The sequence below is a fragment of the Varanus komodoensis genome, unplaced genomic scaffold, assembly GCF_004798865.1.
Source record: "Varanus komodoensis strain SLA01 unplaced genomic scaffold, ASM479886v1 scaffold49, whole genome shotgun sequence".
Taxonomy (NCBI): Eukaryota; Metazoa; Chordata; class Lepidosauria; order Squamata; family Varanidae; genus Varanus; species Varanus komodoensis.
Window position 1 is genome coordinate 687,330 of NW_025336072.1, and position 16,100 is coordinate 703,429.

At 41.5% G+C, this 16,100-nt stretch overlaps 1 protein-coding gene across 8 annotated transcripts; it reads right to left on the reverse strand.

The window, feature by feature from the left end:
- Positions 1 to 380: 380 nt before the first annotated feature.
- Positions 381 to 16,027, reverse strand: IKZF5 (IKAROS family zinc finger 5). 8 transcript variants are annotated; one of them, XM_044445588.1, is made up of 7 exons: positions 15,894 to 16,025; positions 12,508 to 12,670; positions 7,871 to 7,968; positions 5,235 to 5,320; positions 3,438 to 3,601; positions 3,120 to 3,299; positions 381 to 2,466 (listed from the first exon to the last, which is right to left on the reverse strand). In XM_044445588.1, exons 5-7 carry the CDS (start codon positions 3,574 to 3,576, stop codon positions 1,523 to 1,525), a joined length of 1,263 nt encoding a protein of 420 aa, XP_044301523.1. In that variant the 5' UTR covers positions 3,577 to 3,601; positions 5,235 to 5,320; positions 7,871 to 7,968; positions 12,508 to 12,670; positions 15,894 to 16,025; the 3' UTR covers positions 381 to 1,522. The 8 variants fall into 8 exon arrangements, with proteins under 8 accessions (XP_044301523.1, XP_044301522.1, XP_044301518.1 ...); XM_044445587.1 differs by having other exon boundaries at positions 3,120 to 3,302; positions 15,894 to 16,024; XM_044445583.1 differs by having other exon boundaries at positions 3,120 to 3,601; positions 12,532 to 12,670; positions 15,894 to 16,026.
- Positions 16,028 to 16,100: the final 73 nt, after the last annotated feature.

Consider the following 16,100-nt stretch of genomic DNA (forward strand, 5'->3'; position numbering starts at 1 on the left):
TAAGGGCTGCCATCTGGAGGAGAGATGGAAAGCCCAACTGTTCAGAGTGGACTTTACTTAATTTTCAGATACAATTATATATTTTGTGTGTGTGGGTGAGGGGGAGTTGTACTCATCAGTGATGTCTTAAGAGAGCACTTCTAACTCATGCTTCCACTTGAGCTACTAGAGGGCTGTTCCATCTACAAAAGATTCTGAAGATGTTGTAGAGCAGTAATTTTTTCATACAAAGGCAAATAGGGATGTGAAATAGTTCAATAATTGTACTCCTTCCTAACTTAAATAAGTATGTGCATATTATGTGTGAGAGAGCAGTATAAGGTCATCTTTTGTTTCCCTTGAAATAAAAGCTATACAATAAAAGTGCATGTCAAGATAAGTGTTTTTCCCTGTATATTAGGGATTCTTGTACAACAAAGCTAGCCGTCCATAGGTTTTGCTAGCATAATTTCTATAAAGTGCCTATTCATTTTCCTAGTTTTTTAAGAAAGCAGAGCAGTTGACAGCCAGCTATCTTATATCCTCTGCAATTAATCATAGTGATTTTTCATATTCATGTCTTGCTTTGCCAAGTCCAAAACAGTGTGGCTTGTCAACAACTCTTTACGATATTAGAATACCATTTTCAAAAGGAAATGCATTCATTGTTAAAATCACCTATTCTAGATCTGAATGGATTATACTCTTACAACCTTGCTGCTTCATTTTCATCAATAGGACATTGGTACCCAAAAAGGCAAAAACAGATTTTTGCATTTAAATATTTTTGCATCAGCATTTAAAGGCAATGGAGCTATATGCAATGCACTGCAAACTAGGTATGACATTTATGGTGCATCATTTTAACACATTACCCATTTTGTTCTAACATTTTCTTTTTGCAGTTTTAAAAGTTACAGACATTTAAGACTAGGCACTGGTGCTCTGTATTTCTTTAAACAGGTCAGTAGTACTGGAGGTGTCTCAGTACCCTATTTCACATTATTACTCTTCTATGCTTCCATTATTACTAATACCACAGGAGCTTAGCTTTACTGCAGCTATGTTTTTGCTAGATTATTTTTGTAGACAAAAATTACTTAGCTGATTACTCCTTAACCTTTTTATATTAGGGAACAATCATATAGCTTTTACATTGATCATATCTGAGTGTGGTAGAATTTAGTTGTGTGGGTTATTTTGTGACACAGCTTAATGTAGAGGATAAGCTATACTTGGACAACTGTTTGTCCAGAAATCCTCATTATCTAATACTAGCCCCTGTTTCGTTGCATTTACTATTTTTTTTTAAATGGCTAGTTACACTAAAAGCCTCATTTTCATTTGAAGAACCAAATAAAACATGCTGGCATGACTAACAAGCATGACCCGAGTACAAACCATGATAGCATGTACGGGGGTTTGCTTCCAAAGTTAATTGGATTGTTCTGAGGATAAACAACCTCCGCATTAGCAAGTAAGAGACAGACAACGTGTTTTAACGCACACAAATAAAGGAAAGCATGGTGTAACTTGTATTCAATCAATGCTGGTTATGTTGGCCTCTGGCAAAATGGCAAGCAAAGTCGTATTTGTTTTTACATTTGCAACCACATATGTTACATTGGAAAGGGTTCTCAAATCCATGGCATCCCATGTGAATGGTATAAAGGATATTGTCAGCAAAATACATATCACAGTGCTGGCAGTGATGCAGAAGCTGAGGATCCTGAACTGGAAGAGTTGGTGCTGGAGTACTTGGTTGACTATTACTTATGCTTGGGGTGCTGGCATGAGCACTGTGGTCACTGCTCGGACCTGCCACTGGGCTGTAGTTTCTTTGAGAATGTGCAGGACGAGGATCAGGGCTTGTAGGGGATGAGCTCTGAGGAATACTGGTTGACACTGCTGGAACAACGGTTGGTGCAGCAGGCTGCTGCATCATGAAAGGCTTTTCATCTTGACACGGTACAACATCAGGAGAGGGTGGGTTTTGGTTCTCAGGGGGAAGGCTAGACAACTGTCCTGCTAGAGTAGATAGCTGGTTTAAAGGGTTATCTACCATAAGGTCTTGCGGTTCTCTTGGCAACCCACCAGTCTCCGTTGGTTTTGTCATACTTTCATATGCTTCAGTCTGAATGTTTGGAATTTCATGAGTGAAATCATTAAGGTAGTCTGGCTTCTGAACCACCATAGAGGGGGGACTCAAGTTAATTAGTGCTCTGCGGCTATACCCCAAGTTACCAGTCTTCTTTTGCAAGACACCCCACATCTTCTTGCTACTAAGGGAAGGCCTCGTACCCTTTATAGGCACCATTTTATGTTTGCGTCTGCGATGGTGAGACAAGTTGCTTCTGTCACTACAACGGAAGGAACACAATTCACATTTATATGGTTTTTCCCCAGTATGAGACCGCATATGTGCTTCCAGGTGACGTTCATAGGCAGATGCAAAGGGGCACAAATGGCATCTGTGTGGCTTCTCACCTGAAAACAAATGAACATTTTTAAAACAAATGTCGGAATGCTTTTTGCCACAAAGTGACTAGGGATGCATCAACAGCTCAAACAAGGCACTGCATTCTCTAAAATGTTGCTTTAAATTTTATCAGACAAAAACTGTCCACTGAACTTTCATGTCCATGTCTTGTATTCAGCAAGTGCTGGCAGGCAGACACATGGGGGAAGTGTTCTAAAAATAACAGTGTTCTAAAAATAACAAAAAAAAAAAAAAGTTTCCCTAGGCAGTGCCACAAACTACTTCATAGGACAGCTTTCCCCAGCCTGGTGCCCTCCAGATGTGTTAAGACTACACATCCCTGTCATGATAGCTGGAAGGAAAGGCTAGGATTTATAGTCCAATACATATTGGAGGGATATTAGATTGGAAAGGGGTGTCATATGGTTTGGTTTTCCTAGTTTTTGTTCCCCATCGATTTTAAGGTTTGGAAATTGCATTATTGGAAAAGACAGTTGGATGGGTGTGGTTGGGGAAATAAACAGGTGTGAGTCTCCTGACTAGAAAACAGCATGTGTGTGATGTATTAAAAAGATCAACTGCCCAGAGAGTTTGGGTATGGGAAAGTACAAAAATGAAATAAATGAAATTAATAATAAGTTTATCAACAACACATAGATACCTGTGTGAATTCTGATATGTTCTATGAGGCGTGCTGTTCCTTTGCTGGCGTAGTTACAATATCGACACTTTAATTTTCCATCAAAAGTTCTTTCAAACCCATCTACTAACACTCCTGAATTTTCATCCAGTGAGACTTCAACTGAAGGATGATCAAGTCCATTTTGATCACCTTCTGTCCCTGCTGTAAAACATAACAATGGCATCAATACACAAACTGGGAAATTCCATGCGTAGTTATTCCACAACCTGGAAGAGGCAGAATATGTATGCAGTCTTTCATTTAAGTAAAAGCTGAATTGCACTGTGGTTAGCTTACCTCCTTGAAGAGTCTCTGCTTCTTTGTCCCCACTAACAGAGCCTGAAATCATGTTCACATGGTGAGTCTGCTGAGTCAGATATTCTTGAAAATCTTTTACAAAATCCAGAGGCTCTGGTTTCTTTTCACCCATATTCATACTACAGCTTCACAATGTTGCAGACCTGAAACATAAGACCAACTTATAATGCACACAGAAACAATATATTTCAAGTTGTGAATGACGCTACTTAAAGTTTGCTTAGCCTTGCAGCTATCCAACAACTTTGGGTGACAGAGAGTGACTCAGTTTGCAGAATCAAATTAAGCCACCATGGCTGAATGGCCTGTTGCAGAGTTATCTTGAGGCATGTATTCCCATGCACAAGCCATGCTCTGCAGGTTTGGATGACATGGTAAGCAGCACCTAGGTAGGCAGTTAGAGAAATGGTGGCCTGTATGTACCACTTATTCAAACAAGCCACCATAGCTTATTTGAGCTTGTCTGTTTTCGTGAACCACCAAAGCGGTATATTAAGACCAGACAATGAAAGTGGGGCTGGAAATTGGCCAAGATTGCCCATATCAAATCTAATCAGAAAGGGGTGGATACAGACTTAGTCATGCTTAACAGTATGCTTAACAGTACTGAAAACACTAAGATGTAAGTTAGTGATTACTAATTCAAGTCCCACTTATTTCAGCACACCTACTTTAAGGATGCCTATGTCTGGATCCAATCTTCGACAAATCCAACATATTCAACAAAAGCCTCGATTCCTGTACAGTTCACATTGCAATCATATCCTATTCACATCATTTTGAAATCTTTTAAAAATACTCTTCTAGCACTTAACATATTAGGATTTTAAGTTCCTGTGACCAAAAACACAGGGTTCCAAGAAAATACTTTGCTGTCTAAAACTCATTGTTTTACAATATATTTTGAAGAAAAAGAAGGCAGGCAACTTTCCAGTAAAATCCAAAAGCTACTAATCACTAGAAGCCTCACTGAGATATTTCTTACTCAGTGAGTTCTTCCTTTGACCCTGATTTCTGTCTAGGTTCTTTCTTAAAGCACAGACAGTGAGAGAGAATAGCAAAAAGTGCAGGTTCTGTTCTGAGTTATTAGGTTTATTTATAAAAAAGCACTCTTCTAAGCCAGAGAGAATCCTTAGAGCAGCTTAGAAAAAAAAGTATACCAGTATCTTGTCTTGTTCAGTTACAAAGTCATGCCCAACTCTTTGTGACCCCATGGATCACAGCATGCCAGGCTCTCCTATTCTCCCCCCATCTCCCAGAGCCTACCCAACCCCATGCCCACTGCACCAGTGACTCCATCCAACCACCTCACCCTTGCCATCCGCTTATTTGCCCTCTGCTCTTCCCCAGCAGTGCACTGGACACCTTCCGACCTGAGGGGTTCATCTTCCAGTATCACATCTTTTAGCCTTTTAATTTTTTGGGGGGGTTATACCAGTAAAAAATACTAGGTTACTATTGAAAGCCAATTCATAAAATACTCAGGCTAGCAGGTCTCCCAATTTTTACAACCTACCCTCCAGTTCTTTATTAAAAATACATGGAACAAGGTGGCTATTCAAGTCTATGATTTGTAATTATTTTGTTGCTTTTTATGACTCTACAAGATTCTGTACATAATTACAAAAGAAAACCATGGATTTTTTAAGAGTTCCATTGACACAAACTATGTATCTATGATTTCATTTTATTGACTTTATTGATCTAGGTAAAAGCTTTTAAAGGCAAGATAACTAGAGGTGACAGCTTTTCCCTAAAAAGAGATACACATCATACCTGAATTTTTCTTTTATGTAGAAAACATGCTGAATTATTCTGTGGGACATCAGACAGGAGAACGAGCACATTTGTCCCACTTCTCCCTAACAACAACAACAAGACACTTAATAACTACTTTCTATATAATTTAAGCAGGTCTAGCATTTAAGAGTATTTGTCCAATAACACATATAAAACTAAGAGAAGCACGTTACTCATTTCAGCGCGCACCCAGTTGGAATAACCCATAAACTTATACTTTCATAATATTATGAGCATCTGATGCAGGGCAGAAGATTCATGAAGGTGAAATTTGCCTCTGCATTTTTCCTGTCATGTAAAACACTTAGCCAATTTCAACTCTCTAAAGTATCTCAAAGCAGGTGGGAAGGAAGCTAAAATACCTCTAAGATACATCAAATTTTGATACCACCAGTCTACCCTCCCTACCCCCAAATGTCCATCTCCAAGGCCACTTTTGCAATCTCACATGAACAGCCAGTGCTGTTCTTACCATGCCAGCTGTAGCGGGGGGGGGGGGGGAGCTCTGATCCCCCGCTATGAGGTCAGAATGTTTTTCTTGTATCTGGAGATCCCCTGGCCTATTTTTGAGAACAGCCTTTTCATCTCAATCTTTAAACCCTTTTATTTGTTTCAATGTACAATGACATCTAAAAGACATTTTTCTCTAAATAACAACATCACACAAATCAGTTCTACTTACAAATATTCACATACAGTAAGGTAAACTTCACTTATATATATGAGAAGTCCTAGCATCTCATATATTGAAGAGAGTGCATAGATGTTTTAATCCACTGACTTAAACTAGGGCCTAATATATCTAGTTTATAGAAATTGGTTGAACATTCACCAAGCAACAAAGACACACAAATTGGTTTTCTTGATCTAATACAAGAGGCCCATCTATTTAAGCATCCTGTTTATCAACTGGACAAATAATCTGACAAGCAGCAGGAACACACAAACAGAATGCAAAAACTGGAGATACGAATTATCAGAGGGCCACAAATGGTGGAAGATTGATATGTTGCCTATATAAGAAGTTTCCGTTTTAGCATAAAAGACCACCTGACAGATCTTGTCGCAGTTAATTATTGTTCTTGAACATGCCACCGATCAGCTTCACAGGAGAAACACAAATTGTAGGAAGGTTTCTCTATGTTGTCCATGAATCTCTATCATTACATATTTAAGAAAATACCATTTTCATATATTCTCAGGGACTGTGGATGCTCATTGCTATTGCACAATAATGCCTGCTATTATCTCCAGAGCTGTCTCCCAGTTCTCTGAAAGTATTCTTGTCAAGTGCTGTAAAACTTCTAGCCAGGACTTGCTTTTTAACCTCTTATTCAAAGATAACTTCTACATAAATCTGAAGTACAAATTTGTTTGCATCAAGTACACATCTAAAATTGAATCCAGTTAAAACAATAACTGTCCAATTAGAAATAATATAAGCACAGTTACTGTGCTAGCTCCACTGTGTAGATATAGGTATCAGGCTGTTCAAACTCTTTCCATTGTACATGTTTCAGGATTAACATAGAGTTTTTAAGGAACATAAGAATAATTTCACATTAAGCTCAGGTCTGGGATGAACACAATTAGAACTTCTAATTTCTTAAACTGACCTGCCCCCCTCCCCCAGCTATACACTTCTATTCCTTAGCCCTCTCCCAACTGTCAAAAATGTCTCCAATTTCCTCACCCACTCAACTCAGCATTCCATAGTTCATGACTTCCTCCCTCACCTCTGTTTGGGTGAGGGAGGAAGTCAGATTGCCTCAAAAGGTTTGGGATCTTTTGCTGGGGTTTTAATGCATGCAGCCAGAGAACAGGCCTTGGTTTTGCATTCACGCAGACATACACAGCACTTAGAAAAGAACAGTTTATTTATCAGAACAATATCGCGCTGGCACAAGCTTTAGCTCCATGTAGTCCAGACAGCAAATAGTCCTGTTACATCCCAATCTTACTCTATATTTCTATAGAGCTTCCTATCTAACACAGAGAGAGACTGACTAACAGGGCACGAGGGGGGCAGGAGGCACTACCTGTCCTGCAGCAGTAGAGCTTGTCTGTCCAGCACTCTTGCAGAGGACAGCAGGAAAAAAGGGAACAGTCCTTCCTAACCATCTAATGTTTATACAATTTCCCTCTGCACATGTGGTCTATAGGAAAGATAAGCTTCTTGGAATGGGACCTGATGGCTTCTTGATTCTGATAGCAATCAAGTATTGTTTCTCTGAGTAAGAGATAAGTTCTTTGTCTGTGTTTGCTAGGTGCTATAGGTGAGGTAATTTCTAGGTGTCTCAGAACAATGGTTCATCCTGCTTGCAGGGTTGTTTTGCCTATCTCCTTAAGAAGATTTGCTTAATCTCCAAGAATTCCAGCATTCATTCTTTTCTCACACAGGGTAGCCCAAGAAACTAGGTCCTTCTTCCTGAATTCAAGTCTCCCCAGCATGCCCCAAGGTCTAAAAGCCTGTTCTGGTCTGAGTTTTATGGCTGTGATGATAATATTGCTATATATATGCATTACACCTCCTCAAAACACAGACCCAAAGATGGTTTTTTTAAGTATATTGCAGAGAGAGATCTTCAAACATACAAGAGCAATAGTTTTACCTTAAATCACTGAAACAGACATCAAAACTCCAGTCTTGAAATGTATGTTCCATCATATATAGAAATACACTTTTCTGATTAATGTCTTTTCAGTCAGTCTGCAAGGAAATGAAATTAGGACACATATGTCAATTTTGCTCTATATATTTTAACAGATTTATATACTTCCTTTCTACTGGTTAGGTAGAGAGCAGCTTATACGATCATTTCCTGTCAAGTTCAGAGTGGGAAGGCTTACCACATCCACATCTCTAGAAGAAACTAATCTGGTGCTTATACACAACAGTCTCTGCAGTGGCAACAGAACAAAGAGCACATCCTCTTCAGAATTATCTTTCCCTCTCTACACAATGTTGGGAGTAACAATAGTAGGTGACAGGAGAGAAGAATTCCTGCCACAAAGTTCCTTCTACTGAGCAATGGCTATATCACTTAAAATATAAATTTTAATATTAAAGGACCAATTCTAACAAAAAGAGAAGTGAACACACCCCAATTCCCAAATTAAATATTGCTAAATAATGCAAAAACAATAGATAACCATCAAGAGATCTGAGCATTACATCATTTGCAAATCAATCACTCAATCAACCAATAAAAGGCATAATGAAACCATGACACTAATGCTTTAAAATGATGATTTATTACATTTTTATTCTGCTCTTTCCTGAAGAAACTTGGGATGGGCACAAAGTGCCCCATCCCTTCTTTTATATCCTATGATGTTGGAGCAGTCATTCACTCAGCTTTGCCAAAATCACCTGAAAGGGTTCATAACTGTCTTTGTTTAGTTAATCTGATAAGGTGAGTTCAGACAAGTCCTCACATGTGTGCCTTGAATGCATGGGGAGTTGTAAAGCCACACAGGACTCTATCTATCAACTGTTATATGCACATAGAGCTCACACAGAGTTCTTCCACAAAATACAGGATTCTGATTGGTGCAGGATATGTCTTTCTGTAGAGCTTTACGTGTCCACACATGTGCCCCTTCTCCCAGAGCCATACACATAGAGCCTCTCACCAAACATGAATTTCTGCATCAATGCTGTACATTAAGTCTGTGACTAATTATGGACATTCTTGACCAGAGGCCAAACTGCAACCAATGTACAATGGGAAACCAAGGGCTCAGTAAACATATTCTGCCTTCCCTTTCACTGAAGTACACAGTGCAGTTCATGATACATGGCTGGGGCACAAGTCATACAGGACTACCATAGCCTTATCTTTCTGTCAGTGAAATGTGGAATAGCAAGACTCAGGTCATAAAAGATACAAGCTTAATAGGGTTTATGTACCCATAATGTTCTGAGTTAATGCTGCATACTGTCATTCTCTAACAGTGCTGCTTAAAGTTCTCCATTAAAGAACAAACTTTCCTGCCTTCTTTCTACTCTCATCAGCTTTTTATAGGTCAGGGATGGGAGCAACCTGTAGCCGTCCAGTAGTTTTGGACTACAACTCCCATGATTCCCTCACCACTGGCTATGCTAGGAAGAGCTGATGGGAAATTATATGGCAAAACATCAGGAAGGCCACAAGTTGTCTATTCCTTTGATTTGGGCTCCATTCATTAACAAGGGGGTGGGTAACAGAGACAGTATTTTTGTATATTTGCTGAAGATTTCAGTTCACCATTAATCAGAAGGAAGTCCTGCTGTGTTCAGCAACTCCCAGATAAGTGTATGAGATTCTGGACTAATATAATTTGGGGGTCTAGAAATGGAATTGGCACTTGTTTTGAAGATGCAGGTTGACAAGACAGAGAACATGAACATGCTAATATACAATCCCTGAAATATATTTGGTGAGATTACTTATAAAATCTGGAACAGCCATATCCCAATATCTATTAAGACCATTTTTCTGAACGATCAAGGGATTCTACACTAAGATGTAGAATTTTATACTGATTAAATTAGATGCCATCTACCATAAAAAAGCATAATAATAGTGCTGTTTCAGTCTTGGAACATGCACAATATATCACAACTGAAAGAAAACCATAAAACCATTCAGTTTCAATTTAGTTTATCATTTCAATACCAAAATCCTTACCCAATTTAATTAAGATAATTTAGTTTCTGCAAAAATAAAGTATCAATATGAATAATTTCATGAATTCATTCCCCTACAAAAGAGGAACATGCCTCCCCCCTCCCCATCCCTCAGCTGATACTTTAGTTTGAAAAACCTGAACAGTGGCATTCTTGCCACAGTAAACACCACTGTAGTCCAGAAAGAGCTCTCAATCTTGGTGCTGAAGAGTTGAGTTCTTAATGTTTTGATGCTGGTGTTTACAAATCAGGTCTTGTACAGGACATTCTTCTAAACTGCTACAAAACTGGAGTTTTTTCTCAAGCTGGCTCATACTGACCCTGTACCACTTTTGTAACTCTACATTTCTAGAGGGATTCATAAGGTTTTATACCAAACATTGTATTAACTAGTTAGAGGTATCACACAAAAGCCTAGGTAAGTACAAGAGGTACATCAAAAGTGGTGTGGAGAGGAAGAGCAACAACTCCCTTACCAGTGAACTGCCATAACATATATTTGCTGCCTTATTGTTACTAGAAGACTTTCAGGAACACTAAGCATGAAGATGCTACAGTATTTCTGCTGTAGACCCAACCTTAAATCTGGTTAAGAACATTAAGAAATGTTCATCCTGTTCTACTGATGCAGAGTAATACATTATACACAGCCAAGAGTGGCACACCAAACAATACAAAGCCAGTAAATGCAGAAAGTCATATTACAGAGTCCATTGCAAATGGTGCTGATTACACAGTGGAAGCAGTAACTACCACCCAGTAATATTGCTCATCTTTGCTGGCAGCATTTGACCCATTTCCCCACCCATACAAATAAAGATAGATGAGGCTGGGAAGGATGTAGATCAGAAGGTCTGAAAGTTCATTTCAAATGCTGTTATTAGTGGTCTGGAACACTACAATATGAACAAGACCCAATCCTGTCATTTAATCTTCTCATCTCTCAGTGTGTTTTCACGGTTACCTTGCTTATTTAATTCAACACCTGCCAATCAGCTTTAAGGATTACTTTAAATAAGTAACAAAGAAGATGACAAGGGGTCACCAGTGCTCAGGAGACAGTTGGAATAGAACACAGATTTTTCACTCAACAGAAATCCGTAGGTGTGCCTTGTCTCTGGCCACCACCACTTCAAGCTCATGCAAGGGCTGCCTTCTGGCTTGCTGTGAATCCATCCTACCACACAGCTCCTCTCCAAACAATTCAGAATGCCTTTCTAAGCTCCTACTTCTCTTATTACTATGAGCACACCTTCCTTTCCTTTCTGCGTTTTTGTACTAGGTCCTATTCCTCATTTTAAAAGTTCCATAGTACAGCGCCTGTGGGCTGCTTCATGTTACATTTTTATGTGTACAAGATATTTTATGTATGCTTAAAAATGATGTGTATCCATGACAATGCAAGTATGAGCTTGACCACAACTTTCTTTTTCATTTGCACATTAAGACAAGCATGGGTCTTTTGTATGATTGCCCTTGTTGGAGCTGTCCTAGTAAAAGTTGTAAGTTCTATATTTTAGAACAGCAGACCCCAACCTTTTTGGTACCAGGAACCAGTTTTGTGGAAAACAATTTTTCCACAGACCGGGGAGCAGGATGGTTTTGGGATGATTCAAGCACATTACATTTATTGTGCACTTTATTTCTATTGTTCTTACACTGTAATATATAATGAAATAATTATATAACTCACCATAATGCTGAATCAGTGGAAGTCTCCCCCTGACCTGCAGGCTTGCAGTCCAGACCTTACCTGCTTCCCAGTTCCCTCATCTCTCGCATGCACCCTCCCCGGCTTCTCCAAGCCACTTGCTGCCTGGCTCTGCTGCTGCAGCTGCTGCTGCTCCCTCCTCCGTTCAAGATCCAACACCCAAAAGGGCCCTAATGATTATCTGTATTTCCAGCCACTCCCCAACAGTGATGCTAGCTCTGGGGAGCAGCAGCAAATACAAATGAAGCTTTGCTTGCTCATCTGCCACTCACCTCCTGCTATGCAGCCCAGTCCCTAACAGACCACAGCCAAGCAGTGGCCTGCAGCCTGGGGTTGGGGATGCCTGCTTTAGAATATACAAAACTGCCCGTTTCCCTTCCATTCAGGTTCTTTCTATGGGAAAAGGAGCCTGACATCTGAAGTGCAATGCTTGGCAAATTGCTCTCAAATGCAGAGCACAGCCAGCAGAGGGATGATACAAGGCAACTAGCATGAATAGTCAAATACTGGGTCAGCTCATCATTGTCTTCCTGCAATGTCCTACCTCTTGACTGTAAAAAGCAAACATTGAAACATTGTTAAATTCCAAGCAACTTTTGTTCTTTTAAACTTGTGATGGCCTATGTCTGTAAACAATAAAGTATGTCTTACCCCACAGAATAGGCTCTACAGTGAGCTCTAAGCCACAATTGGTCAAACTTGCCGCAAGATTTCCTCCACTTGCTCTCAACCCATCTCCCTTCTCGGTTCATTGCCCTAAGCTCTGGTGTATATCATGGAGCCGGCCTGGCTCTGCCAGAACAAAGAGGGTGCTTAGATACAATCCTGTCCGCTGCCCAAGTCATTTCCCTGTTCCACAGGATTACCTGGGGTTCGACAGGAGTGCCTACCATATCAGCTGGGTACTCCCCCAAAGCTCTCTTGAATCCATCCAGATCCATCAGTCTCTAACAATTCTAATACTTCACACAGTGGTTGTTGTAAGGATGACATGGAAAGGAGGAGAAACTTGTAAGTCATCTTGGGTTCCTAGCAAGGCGAAGAAAGGTGAGGTATGAATGTAATGTAGTTAATAATAGTAATAACAGTCCCTTTGCCTGGCACAGCCTTATTTCCTTGTCTCAATCCCTATTAAAGTCCATTCTTGTGATGCAGCTTTCCTTGAATCATTAGATTGTGGCTTATCTATATGCCCACCACCATCTAACTAAATACACCCCAACCATGCAACCCAGATGTCCTGCATAACTATTTCCTTGTTGTGAATCACAAAAAAACAGGGAGGGCTGCACCAGTTCCAGATTAGTGCTGCTATTGCTAGCCATAAACAAACATTAAGAATAGTCATGCTGGATCAAAGTAACAGTCCATCTCATCCAGCATTCTGTTCACTCAGTAGCCAACCTGCTGCCTGTTGGGATCCCACATGTAGGGCATGAATACAATAGCACCCCTCCACTTGTGTTCCCCAGCACCTGATACTCTCATGCAGGAGGTAACATGTAGTCACCATGACTGCTAGCCAGCAATAGCCTTGGGAAGCAATCCTAAGGCCCCTGTAAATACAATACTGGGAATTCCTCACTCTGAGGTTGGAAACAGCATTCCTCCTTTGGGAGTCAGAGATTCAAGCTTCTTCCCTCTTTCAGGCAGTATGGAAAGAACCCTGCCAGCTGCCCACCTATGTTGAAAAAGCAACCCTTTCTGGGGAGCTGGGAGGGGGGATAGGTGTTTCAGTAAGTAGAGAGGATGCCAAAGAGGCCAGGATATGAGCTATTCTGAGGCCTCCCAGTTTCTTTCCCTCCCCTCTGATACATCATTGCTAGATGTGTAAAAAAGCCAATCTAGTTAAAAAAAATGCAGGTTGGGCAGAAGGGGAGGCTTTGTCCCTCCTACTCTCCACTGGATGATCAGAAGCCTCTGAGTTCAAGGGTGCACTCACAGGATTGTGTGTTTGTCCTCCATGAATTTGTCTGAACCTCTTCTGAAGCCATCCAAATTTGTGCCCATCACCACATCTAGTAGCAAATTTCATAGTTTACTTGTGTGCTGTGTGAAGAAGTACTTCCTTTTATCTGTTCTAAATCTCCCATTAGTCTGCTTCACAGGATATGTCCACTGGGTTCTAGCTTTATGAGAGGAAGAATTTTGTCTCCCTATCCACATTCTCCAGGCAATGCATAGGACTGTACATCTTATACAAAGATGAACCTGGGAACTATAGACCAGTTAGTCTGACATCAATCCCTGGAAACATTCTGGAGCAAATTATTTAAAAAATCATCTGCAAGCATCTTGAAAAAAAATAAGTGATTAATAGAAGCCAGCATGGATTTATCAAAAATGAATCCTGTCAGACTAATTAATCTCATTTTTTGACTGGGTAAGCTTTCAAATGGACAAAGGGAACACTGTGGACATAACCTACCTAGACTTTAGCAAAACTTTCGACATAGTGCCACACAACATTCTGATAAGCAAATTAGCAAAAACTGCACTAGACGGAAAAACTATTAGGTGGCTGCTAAATCGGTCACAAAGAGTGCTCATCAATGGCACATTCTCAAATTGGATGGAGGTAACTAGTGGGGTGCCACAGGGTTCAGTCCTGGGCCCAGTGCTCTTCAACATCCTAATAATTTAGATGAGGAAGTACAAGGAAAGATAATCAAATTTGCAGATGATACAAAACTGGGCAAAACAGCAAACACCCTAGAAGACAGAATGAAGATCCAGGGTAGTCTTGATAAACTCGAACACTGGGCTGAAACCAATAGAATGAAATTCAATAAGGACAAGTGCCAAGACCTCCACCTAGGAAAAAGAAACCAAAGGCATTGATACAAGATGGGGAATATGTGGCTCAACAGAACTGAACAAGAAAAAGATCCCGGAGTAATTGTGGACATTAGGCTAAACATGAGCCAACAATGTGATGGAGCTGCTGAAAGGGCAAATGCTATTTTGGGATGCATTAACAGAAGTGTTACTTCCAAATCATGAGTAGTAGTAGTTCCTCTATACTCCTCACTAGTCAGACCTCACCTGGAATACTGTGTCCAGTTCTGGGCACCAAGATTTAAGAAAGATGCAGGTAAATTAGAAAGGGTCCAGCGGAGGGCGACAAAAATGGCCTAGGGTTTGGAAACACTGCCCGATGAGGAGAGACTGGGGGAATTGGGCATGTTCAGCCTTGAAAAGAGAAGACTGGGGCGGGGGGAACTGGACCATAATATCCCTCTGTAAGTACCCCAAAGGCAGTCACAAAGAGGAAGGTTAAGATCTCTTCTTGCTAATGCCAGAATATAGGACACTGAATACTCCATTCAAGTTGCGGCAACCCAAATTCAGGCTGGACATTAGGAAAAGCTTCCTCACAATCGGAGCAATACAACAGTGGAACCAGCTGCCTAGAGATGTGGTGGGAGCTCCCACACTGGAGACATTCAAAAAGAACCTGGACATCCATTTGTTTGGGATGGTGTATCATGGTGTCCTGCAACAGCAGGGGGTTGGCCTTCATGGCCTCTTCCAATTCTTCTATGATTCTATGAACCTTTATCATGCTTCCCCTTTCTTCTAAGCTAGACTGCACACTAACAGTCCTCTGTGCTGATATTTCTGTCATGATATAAGCTTTTTTTGTGGGGGGGAGGGTGCGTCAAACCAGTTCAGGAGAGCACTTATTGTGGTTGGGGCCTCTCCCAATCTCCACACACATCCCCTATGTTCACATGCATGTAGTATTTCTAGATGGCCGCCAGGGTGACGAGATACATTGAAGGAAAGGTGTGTCTTCCATAGCCGTATGTGCGTGTGGAAAAGAGAATTTCCTGCGCTCCTAGGGCAGGGGTGTGTCGCCAAGCCCCTTTTGCAGATGCTGACGAGAAGATGCCGCAGGCGCCCCGTCCTCCGCTGCCTGGAGCCACCGTCCTCCTCCTGCCGCGACCCACAGAGAGCAACCCTTCAGATCCACCCCGGGACAGTGGTGGGTGACACACTCTTCGACCCGCCCTCCCCGCGGACGGCACACAACTCTTCCCCCAGACTCCCGGCGTTATTCCACCCCGTCATCTGTCCTGCCAACCTCCACAAGGTGGGCTCGGCCGGTCTCTCACTCCCGCTGTCTGAACTTAGGCAGCCCTAGGCGGCGAAGAGGGAAGGTAGGGACAAGCCACCAGGCAGGTATCCCCTGCCGCGGCAGCCGAAAGAAGAGCCGACTAGAGCGGCGCCGGCTGCGTCTCCGACTCACCTCCGCGGCGCTTTGCAGCCACCGGTGCCCCGGACTCCTGGCGCGAATACCTCCATGTTTGTTGTGTCTCCCGGAGCCCAGACGTAACCCCGGTCCTTTCCTTGCGAAGTCCCGCGAGAGCTCGACAACTCGCTTTCCAGTGCGCGCGGCACGGGCACGCCCCCCGAAGAGAGTCCTTAAATGAGAAACATTGCTCCAAGAGGTCTA

Bases quoted from the DNA above. Each gene is read 5' to 3' on its own strand.
- IKZF5 (XM_044445585.1), bottom strand. From the start codon at position 3,576: ATGAATATGGGTGAAAAGAAACCAGAGCCTCTGGATTTTGTAAAAGAT. The intron at 2,467-3,119 runs GTATCTATGTGT...ATTTGTTTTCAG, and splicing joins ACATATCAGAATTCACACAG to GTGAGAAGCCACACAGATGC.